The sequence below is a fragment of the Osmia bicornis genome, chromosome 16, assembly GCF_907164935.1.
Source record: "Osmia bicornis bicornis chromosome 16, iOsmBic2.1, whole genome shotgun sequence".
In the NCBI taxonomy this organism is placed as follows: Eukaryota; Metazoa; Arthropoda; class Insecta; order Hymenoptera; family Megachilidae; genus Osmia; species Osmia bicornis.
Window position 1 is genome coordinate 4368911 of NC_060231.1, and position 11266 is coordinate 4380176.

Consider the following 11266-nt stretch of genomic DNA (forward strand, 5'->3'; position numbering starts at 1 on the left):
CTTTCCCTTTAATTAACAAAAGTTTCAATTAAATCCATCTGCATCGTACAATTTTCATATAAACCGGATTTTAGGAAAAGGGACACGGAATGGGGGAATCCCTCGGACGTCTCCGACGTAAACAATGGATGCTGCAATTGGAAAGACTGAGTTCATAGGTAAAAAGTGTGCATCTTTATTTATTACCGATTTAGACATCAAGTTGTACAGTTGTCCCTACGAACTTAAAAATTTATAAACGTATACATATATGTATATATATTTAGACTGATAGTATCGGTCAACTAAAACACGTGAATTAGTCTTATGATAAACGATAAAGTAAACCGTAATAAAAGCTGTAACTAGACTATCTAGACATCTACTTGATGTCACGAGAGTCCATAACTGCGAAAAGACCAGTTTTCGTTCTTTTCTGCGCATTGTCGCTCTGATTGGCGATATTCCAGAGGAAGTGGAAAGCGATTGGCGGAGAGCTCGCTGCGTTCCCCCACCATCTTCCAACCTGCGCGTCTTACATTAGTTATGGACTCTCGTGACATCAAGTATATATTTCAATATTAAATCTATTTAAGTGAACGAACAGAATTCTCTTTTTCAAACGTGCTTCACTTATGTGTGTTTCTTATAGCGTAAATTAAAAAAGCAGGTTTGTCTGTACGTTCACCAAAAATGGATTTCCGCTTGGAAAAGAACAACGGATAGAGGATTTTTTAAAATAAGCTTTTTCAATTGTCTTGCGACGTCGACGTAGCGCCAAAACATTTTCGTACGTACGAATGTGCGTTGCGCCTAATTATCAGAAAGAATCAACCAAGTCGTATAAAAAACGTTTCTCACGAATTTTTTACCCAAAGACCAGCTTCAGGGAAGAAACGAAACGTTTCCGTGAAGAGCCAAGAATAGGTAAACGATCCAGCGCCCCTTCTAAAGAAATATAAACAATTCTACTAGCCACAAGCTACAAATTCACTTTGGGCAGTATATTATTCTCAGTTTAACATGTTGACTGTTCTACAAGTCACTTTTTGGCCAGTAACAGAAATTTAATTTCATGAAACACATAATTAGAAGAAGGAAGAAAACTTAAAATATCATTAATATTCATTAACATATTAATTCTTGTTACTGTGGCAGTCAACATGTTGTCTATTACACTGTTCTGAACTTAATTCTTTTCATGAATACTATGATTCGTTGTTAAGCTACTAAAACAATGGCTAAGAACAGTTAAACACAATGAAAAGATGTCTAGTGAGTAAACAATCACCATTCAAGTTCCCTGTCATTTCAATATAACGCTTCCCAAATGACCAAGCATCATCTACTTACATAAAATATACATTTCATGAATTAAAACAATAACTTATCACGAATAAATTCATTATGCTTCCCCTACCTAAAAATTATGAGTCATTACTTGAACTTATCTTCAAGATTAATCTTTACATAGCCTAATTCAAAGCTACTTGTTTTTATACATAATCAACAAAGAATGTTCATTGATAAACCTTGAACAAATATACATATGTTGCTTGTATGTCAGCATTTAATCTACAGTAAAACCAATTTGGGAAACGTTGTTCAATTTCTCATCCAGTTGCTGATCCAAGGCATAATACAGTGCTTTCCAGACATTGTTTCCGAAGCTAAAGTGAAACCTCCACTCTTTCCCCTTCTGTTTTAAGCACAGTTTATTTGAATCAAATTCTTTTCTGCATAGATTCATTCTTTTTTCTTTATTGAGCAACAGCCTAATGTGGTAAGGGAAGAAAGTGTGTAAAGGACCCTTGGTGGAAAGCACTGGAGTAATGGGTCGTCTTAACGCTAGCAAGCAGTCGAAGTCGTTGGTGTTTATACAAATTTGCGACGAGTTATATAAATATATAAAAAGCAACGAAGGTGTACGACCGTATCGTGGTTTCCAGATAAGTGTGCGTGTAATGTGTGCACATGTGTCTGTGTATAAAGCACATACACAAACAGTATACGTATGAGGGTCAGGAGTTGGTACATATGTTTTGCAAGTACTAAATTTCAAAAAAAGTTTGTAATTTTTTATCACTGTTAAGTTAAGTTATACTATTCTACAACTCTTTCCACCACAAAATATCAGAAATGGAAATTGAAGTATGCACACAGAAATTATGTAACAAATTCTGAAAAGGTGTATCAGCTTCTGACTCTCCTGTGTATCATTTTGCAAATATGGTAGAACCTCCACTCTATTCAATCGCTCAGTTTTACGACTGTGACAAGTTGATGGAAACTAATAATTGAGATAATAAATGGGAAATTGAGATCAGAAGTAATAGAAGTTCTACCGCATTGCAAAGGCAACGACCGTCGAACACGAATTGTAAATGATTCGTTGACTTCTACTACGAAAACGATCGAGTACGAGCAACGAAACTCGCATAACGCACCTTGACAATCTTCCGCGCACGTTCTTTCACCCGCGATACTGATCAATCTTCCAGCGTGTCAGTCCGCAATGTACAGAGTACAATTATTAAAGTAGTTGAACGAACTTTGACAAATTTATGACTCTGCGTTGAGTCTGACTACATTTCAGTTAGTAATTTTTGTAATGGTATCGTTTAACTTTGAAGAAAAATTGAAACAATGAGCTCTAAAGAATTTTTGATATTTTACTTGTAAATTAACAAGCGGATAGTTATACGTTATGTAAATGTAACTAAACATATTTTGGCAAAGGTCTATAATGGATAATTTTATAAAATTTATATAAAAATAAACGTAGTAGTATACTATCCAAATGTTAAAGTATCATAGGCTCGAAGTTCGTTCACCTACTTTCGCTTCCACTGTCTGTTCCTTCTAAATCGTTGGTAGGCACAATAAAGGCTTTATTTTCTGTTGCCAGCGTAAACGAGGAATACGAATACGATGATGGTGGTCTTAAGTTAAAAGACAACGACTGTGTACATATCTATGCATCTACGAAAGTATTGTGCGATGCTTGTACGCGCTAATTACCGTGCCTCTATACAATAATGAGTTACTAATGAGTTAATGCGTCCTTCTAAAATATACATAATGCTCGAGCGCGTTGTATATAATTCTATCGTTAATATCTTTACTATCGCGTACAATAATATTCTGGTCTCGAACGAGTCGCATCACCGTTGTCCAACATTAATCTCATCCTTCCCTTCAAACTCATTCTTTTATAGTTCTTATCATGAGAAAATGTACAGTTGGGTGCAATGTAGGTTTAGAGTGAGTGGCGAGGGTGGAGGCATTCGTCATTTGCCGTTGGTCTTGGATGGGCCTAGGGAGAGGCTAAGTGCCCCACCTCCCTTGGCTCTCCCTGGGCTCTCCCTGGATTCTCCCAAGGCCCAAGGCAATAGAAGCCTACATTGTCCTCTACTGTACTATAAGGAGCTGGAAAGTAGCTTCTGCAATTTTTTTGACTGGCCCAAAGCCTAGGGCACAGATTGACATAGAAGGACTATGAGATTTGAGATGCCTACACTTTGAATTCCCATTCATTCTGAGTGTATTTCCTTTGCTTTCTTCATTCCATAATGAAATTACTAGATGTAGCCTCTTTGACCAATTCATGTGCCCCAAAGGACGGGCCTATTACTTCATTCCCTCCAAGTACCAACTTCCCAGCTCCGTGACCAGGACTATTTCCTCATATTTCCCAATAGAACGACGATACTCTATCATCCTGTACATGTTACTTAACCTTTAATTCTACATTCGAATTCGCCAGGTGTATCCGTAGTGATTATCAAAGCGCACTAATCGAAACTCGACTCGCGTGATTCCCCTCTGTTACTTTTGACCTGCAGACGAACCAAACCAGATCTACATTGAACAAAGCCAAGGAGGTTTTAATTGTCTTACGCACATCAGGAAATTGAAACTGAATCACTTGGATCGTCTGCATGCCAAACGATCTCGAAACACGCACGCCCCTCCCCTGACAATGGAAAAGCAATGGTCCTCGATTAATAGTGTTGTCAAGTGTTTGCAATTGCGCTCGATGAAGCAGCAAAAACACGAATAACTGTCGTTTTAGGCCTTACGTGAACATTAAGCATTGTGTATGTCCTTTGTACTGCTAATCCTCTGAAACCTAACTTCAAAGTTCGATGGGCCAACAACGTTCATCAAGCTGATTATAAAGACGATCGTCTCCGGAAGATTGGTTATTGCTAAATCACGATATCGAATGAAAAATGTTTATAAAACGTTTGTTGCATCGGTGTATGAATCAGCCTCAGTGTTTGTCGATTGTTACAAAGCTTGATCGAAGTTAATAAGTACGTATATCCTTTATAGAAAATGACCCATAAGTGTCACAGTAATTTTTAATCTAATCACATATAATGCATTACCTACGACTTTCCAGTTACCCCAACGACAACCTATATTCATGTAAATATGTTATACGATTCGAATTGTTTAAGAATGAAACTTTAGTAACGTCAGAGCACAGTTCTGTCGAGGTAAAAGTCTGTTCAGCGAATATGAACACTTAGCATAGAATGTATTTGTGCTTTTTTTTTTTTACGTTAAACCATTCGAACATGAGTGCGAAATTTACGCTGGTGTTTTGGAATATTCGAGTATTGCGAACGGCTGCATCGTAGACGCCTCACGTGATCTACTTTTTGGATAAGGAAAGCTCGTTCTACCTTCTGTATATTCACGTCCCGTTTGCCCTTTGCCCACAGAGAAACGACTTCCCTTTAGTTTCACGTCGCCACCATAGATAAGAATTACTTCGTATTTACCGATACTCGAAGCGTGTCCCGATCCCCGTAATTACAGAAACTAACATGTGCATCTCCAAGCGTCACCCTGTTGGGATGGGGACTGAGCCTTGATCACGCTGTCGGCTCCTTCCCTTTCGGAAGCCTCGAACAGGCTGGCCTGAAATCATAAGGCAACAAAGTTAGCGATGAGTGAGGGTTGAGTGCTTAAAACCCTCATAGCTGGTACTGACAAAAGCCTAAGGCTTAAGACTATTCAGCTTAAAGCTGGAAAGGGAGCAAACACACTATAAAAATAAAAAACCTACACAATTTAGGAGATTCGAGTTTTGAAGGTTGTATTTAAAGGCAAATGAGGGTAGGTTCCTCCCAAGTGTGCACTTAAGGCAATCTAGCGTTTAAGGAAAGCAGCCATCAATTTGGCTTAAGCTTTGCACAATAATAGAAGACCTTGAAATTATTAATTATTAATTGTTACTTCGAGGTCCTCTACTAAACTGTATAAAGATTAACCCAAACTGACAAATTCATAGTTATGTATCTTCCTAGTAGGTACAGGGGGAGGAGCCTCTCTCTACTTGCTAGGTCTATATTGCTCCCAAATGTACCATAAGTCCTGTATAAAATAAATAACAGTACCCGACGTCCCCGTTGTTCTCGTATTCTTCTAGCCAAAGTAAGGAACGCCTCTTCGATGTTAATATTTTCTTTACAAGACACCTCGAAAAAAGGCATATCGAAGTTCTCGGCTATTTTCTGTCCCCTTTCAGCATCCACAGCCCTGTGCGCAGTTGCATCGCATTTATTTGCCGCCAACACTTTCACCACGTCCGGGGAGGCATTCTGCCAAGAAGAAGGATGGAAGCATGAATCATTCTATGTCGATAAATGGTATTTGATTCTTATCGGTCTTTTCGCATTCTTACTTCTTGAATGTTTCGAAGCCAATAGGACAAATGGTTGAAACTTTCTAAGCTGGTGACGTCGTACATCAAAAGGATGCCCATCGCACCCCGGTAGTACGCTGTGGTCAGCGTTCTGAATCGCTCTTGGCCAGCAGTATCCCTTCAGAGGAATTATTATTAATAATAATTAATACGGATATGTTGCAATATAGGAGCCCTAAATCCTGGGTTGGATATTCACAGGTTACATTGGGTCAAGTTCTCGAAAGTATTTCGCGACATAAGGATGCTGGAATTCCCAAGAGTTCAAGCACCAACATTACCAACATTGTGCAAGAACCTGAAACCCTGATACATGATACTTGGGACGGGTTAGGTTGGGTCGGGTTCCCGAAAGTACTTCGCGACATAAGGATGTTGAGATTCCCAATATATGAACTAAAGGACAATACATGAACTAGATAGCAAACAAATGTGTAATGCTCACCAAATTTGAAGCTTAATTGGTGTCCCATCCAGGTTAATTATCTTTTGCTTGAAGTCGATACCTGTTGATTCGTTATTTGTAATAATCAGACCTTTTTAATTAACTCTATAAAGACTATCAGGTCATTTCACAAGTAGGTTGGTGCAATATCAGTTGAAATAATAGTTACTCGATTGCTTTAATTACCAAACCTGATTAGTTTAATTTTACAATTAAAAATTTGACGAACAATATTGAGGATGAGAAAAGTAAATACTTTTCGGTAATCAGCTGATCGATTAAGCCGAGCATGTTACTGCTACTACACCTTGGGATACCCCAACTGTGGGGAACCTCCATATTATACCATGGGGTTCTACCCTCCAGTCACATCCCATCACCAATGTTGCCAATTGAAAAAAGAATTAATCAAACACTTGAATTTACAAACATACTACGAATCTTTACTAAACTTGGGAATGCCAATAATTAGTGCAGTGCCAATGCACTGAACTCAGATAAGACATCTACTAAACCCTATACTATAACAGGAATGTTCCAAAATGTAAACACTATTACATAGCTCAAATAAATAACTAATTCTGCATTTTAATAATCAATCTTTCCAAGAACCAATATTTGAATAATTAATTATTATCTATGTAAATAAGGATATGTTCTCCATGCAGCTCCTAACAATACATGCATGTCAACAAGCTGCAGCTGGAGGACCAAAGTGACATCCTGGTTGCAGTAGCAGCCTGCAGGATCTACCAATTTATTTTCATCTATTGTCATACAACAAATGTCAGTAATGATTCTATGAAACAATTGTAAACAGCTTAACCGATCAACTGACCAGTTGTTAGACATAGAAACGAGCTCACAAACACATAGACACAGAAGTATTGTAAGACATCTCACCTATGGTTGAAATGTAAGTGTCGTAGTAACGTTCGTCACAATAACGATGCACGATGCAGGTTTTACCGACGTTCGAATCACCCAACACGAGAACCTTGTAAGTGGCTGCGAAATCAAGCGCCATGTTTGCTTTCGGCTGCTTTTGAACTGTTGTGTTCCGAGTCGACAAGAGAGTCGTCGGCCGAGGGTTGTTCTTTCGACACTTTGGGGGTGGAGGATCGATTCGAAGCCTGCGCTTTTCAACGTGCCACTAAAGCTGCCCTCACAATCGCAACTTTTCAAATGTCATGCGCGCAACATTGTCTCGTGACGCACAGGAAAAGAATAAAAAGGGGGTGGATGCATCTGGTTGGCCAAAGGGGATGATTGCTGCATTGCTATTGAAAACAATGTTCACTTTCCTGTGTTTGTACTTATACAAATAATAAAAATATTTCTTTGTACATAAAAATCATTCATTACGTTAATTTTTGAAAACATAATAAAGATCTTGTTCTTTGGGGATCTCCCCAAGGATCCCCCTGAGGTTCTCCTAGAAGAAGGAGGTACAAATCGAAACTTTTCCTCTAATTGGCAGGAAATGGTACATTTATGATTCAATAAAAGATAACTGAGTACAGATAAGGATTACATTAAGTTTTATAAAAAGAGGTCATGTTAGAATACACATAAAAACCATTAAATGATAAGCATAAACGAGTGTGAAATATTTTGAAGAAAATAGATAAAATGTTTGTAAATTGTACTTTTATTTACATATAACTTTTTTCACCATATTTTCAAACTAAATACATTCTGTTTATAATTCATGTTCTTATTATATTATTTAATATAATATGATACACATCTCGCACGAACTTATTCTTTACGAAAAATTGTAAAAATACGAAACAAATTAGACTCTTTTCAATGGACGTAGAAAATTGTTTAAAATATTACAATGAATTGGCAACCAGAGATTTCGCGATATACGTCGTATTATCAACATTGTATTATACGATCACAAATTTTTGATATGCTATGATACGATTAAGGGCAAATACTGATAGGTAATTGTACAATATTTTTGACAAAGGATTATTATAAATTGTTATGAAATTAATATATTTTAGTTTCATGAAAAGGAGTGAAAATTTAAATTAAAATTGTAATGAAAATATTAATTGTATTTAAATATATAATAAATAAATAAAAAAATACTGTTAGAAAAGAAAGAAAATTTAAGTAAAACGATTCCTTAAAATTATTTCACTGTTAGATAAATTAAAGCTCTATGTTTGAATTTGAAGTTCTTAAACGGTAACTATATCATCATCTTTAGAATCAATTTACACGTTATATTTAATGCAATGATATTGCTAAAAATAATTCACGTTGCATGTAGGCACTTTGTTGTAGCCTTACGTACATTGACAACAACAATTGGTTTTCGATGACTGTTAATAATCCGTATCATACATTCTCTTCATTTATAATTATTTTTCAATGATTATTCAATATTGTATACGATATGTGTTTTGTTGTATACCTTGTATCTATAGTTTTATAATACTTTGCAATTTAAACGAATGCATTAAACATTATAAAGGTATAATAACAATGCTTCGCATATACCAGTGACGTTAATAACATTTACAAAAATATATTGATAAATATTTTAAATGTTGCAAAATGATTTTACCTTTCAACTTGCATCTAAATAAGTTTCCATAATTCTTGTAAGTACTTCTTTAAACTGAGAACACATTCGTTGTTAGAAAATAGGTAACTTATTATGTTTATCAACTCATTTTCCACACTCACACATTCCCATATACACAAATGTTTAGTTGTTGCAATGCTGTTCACTATATCTTCATTATTTAATCGAGACGAATAACAATAAGTGCAATATTTGTTTTGATATTTAAAAAATGTGAACTTTTGATTGTAACTTCTAAACTTCGTCGTTTATGATATATATATTTATGTGGTAGGCAAGAAAGGTGGGAATAAACAACTTAAATAAAAAAGCTTGCTGTTTAAAATAAATTGTACTCTACAGGCCTGCTAGTGTAATACTACTATTAAATAAATAAAATGTTTGATTTTTAATAATACTATAAAACGCATCGCAAAAGAATAAAAAATGCTTTGTTTCTACAAAATTAAGTAATTAATTGGCAGTGGGAGTCATTTTGTGACGGAACTTGCTAAATGTCTAAGTCAGTTTTAAGTACAATAAATAAACATAAACATACCTAATATGTTTCACCAACATTCATATGTGTATAAATGTAAATACCTTTGATATGAAAATAAATCAAATCAAAGGGTTCATTATTTTTAAGACACTATTTTTTAGGCATTGTAACTGTTAAATTACAGTATGGCACAAATGCATAATCCTATGCATATCATTCCTAACATATAAGCTAAATCTCTTCTGATACTCGGATCTCGTTTGGCTGAACCAGGAAGATTATATATATTTTTCCATTTAATTGCCCATAATGGAATAGCAACGTGAAGAATATCTGGGATCATAAATCCAAGATCACGTACCACCTATTGCATATAAAATGCCAACTAAATATTACGAATGTGTATTAAAATTACAAGCAATATTGTTACCAATATTACCTGATGCGCGTACCCTTCTCCTCTAACAACATTAGCAACAAATTGATCCCAACCACCTGCTACAATATGCAAGATAGCTATTGCAGCTATACCAAATGCTTTTCTATGAGTTACTGGATTTTTATTATCTGCCAGATGAACAACCAGGAAAGTAGATATCAGCTCAGTGATAGAAAAAAACAGCTGATGGTACCATTGGGAATAGAATTCATCGTTCCAATAATTCATGTAAACCCACCAAGTGTAATAATGAGAGAAAATAGCAGTTGAGAAAAGGATCATCATACAGAGTCTAAGACGATTTTGAAATGCTAGCCATGTTAAATGTTTCACTACTTCATAGAAAGTAATTACCCCGATTACAATAGTCACCCATATCTTTAGGGTATTTGATGTTGCATTAAAGTACATGTGTTTATACGAAGCGATCCCGGATTCGTATGATCCTATAATAATATTTGTTTTGGAAAAGCTTGTTTCTTGTAGAATGTAATATTATTTAAACAATCTAAACTTACCCTTGAACACTGTATCCCAACATGAGCAAGAACAATATTGTTTGTCCACGTCTCTTGCATACTCTTGCCAAAAGTAATATAGAAATGCAATATGCAATGGTGGAATTGTTAATGGTGCTAATATTCCTATTGCTTTGGTGCTGCACGATGCAAAATTTGCATAGAGCATGCGTTTGAATATTTTTGTGAAACCCATATGTACAATCTTTTATTTACATTGAAATTGAATTATATTAACACACATTTATCTTTGGCAAATACTTTATAATTACTTTGATGATTATTGTAAACTTATGATTTTCATTAGGCTTATAGATTACGTAACATCTGCACGAACCACTGTGGTTTAAAATATCATGAAACAGGGTGATGGTAGAAGATTGGCAATAATTCTTTGGTATACATAGAAGTAAGGATAAGATTACTTAATTTGATAATGTGTTTCATTGATTAGATTTTCTTTAAAAATATATCATAGATTTTCTTATCCTTTACACAATAAAGTGGTATAATTTCTCTAATAATAAAACATGTTACTTATAATTAATACCACTGATATTTCTATTATTTTCATTGAACATTAAAATTTTGTTCACTTTCTGTATATAATTAAAGTATTCAAAAAACTAAGGATTTTTATAATAATACTATTATTTTCAGTCAGAATTTTCTTCTAAATTTAGCAATGAATAAATACTGTATAAATCAGGATAACTTTCGGTCAATATATGTTCTTTTCACAGTCAATCTTGACATTTATTTATTTAAACCACACAATTTCAAATCACTACTCTATTATACAATTTGAAAAGAACTTCATTCTATACATTAATTTTTCTCACATACCAATCGCACATAGGCCATTTATTGAGATATTTATAGAAATTTACTTTCGTATTCACATGACAGTATGTAAAAAATATTTTAATTGGTACCGACGCGACAAGTGACAATTATAAAATAATGTTTCCATTCTTAGCCTCCATGTACTGAACGGAGGGCTTTGCCCCTCCAAGAGGATTTAATGCGCATGTGCAAAGCTTGTTCCCACGCGGAGGTCCACGTGCATTTAATTTTGGA

The 11266-nt window shown here is 35.1% G+C and overlaps 2 protein-coding genes across 2 annotated transcripts; both read right to left on the minus strand.

The window, feature by feature from the left end:
• Positions 1-156: 156 nt before the first annotated feature.
• Positions 157-7409, minus strand: LOC123988558 (ras-related protein Rab-8A). Its single transcript, XM_046289093.1, has 5 exons — positions 7047-7409; positions 6144-6204; positions 5678-5816; positions 5391-5594; positions 157-4911 (listed from the first exon to the last, which is right to left on the minus strand). Exons 1-5 carry the CDS (start codon positions 7168-7170, stop codon positions 4813-4815), a joined length of 627 nt encoding a protein of 208 aa, XP_046145049.1. The 5' UTR covers positions 7171-7409; the 3' UTR covers positions 157-4812.
• An 829-nt stretch (positions 7410-8238) lies between these two features.
• Positions 8239-11200, minus strand: LOC114871491. Its single transcript, XM_029177458.2, has 3 exons — positions 10187-11200; positions 9669-10114; positions 8239-9593 (listed from the first exon to the last, which is right to left on the minus strand). Exons 1-3 carry the CDS (start codon positions 10380-10382, stop codon positions 9408-9410), a joined length of 828 nt encoding a protein of 275 aa, XP_029033291.1. The 5' UTR covers positions 10383-11200; the 3' UTR covers positions 8239-9407.
• Positions 11201-11266: the final 66 nt, after the last annotated feature.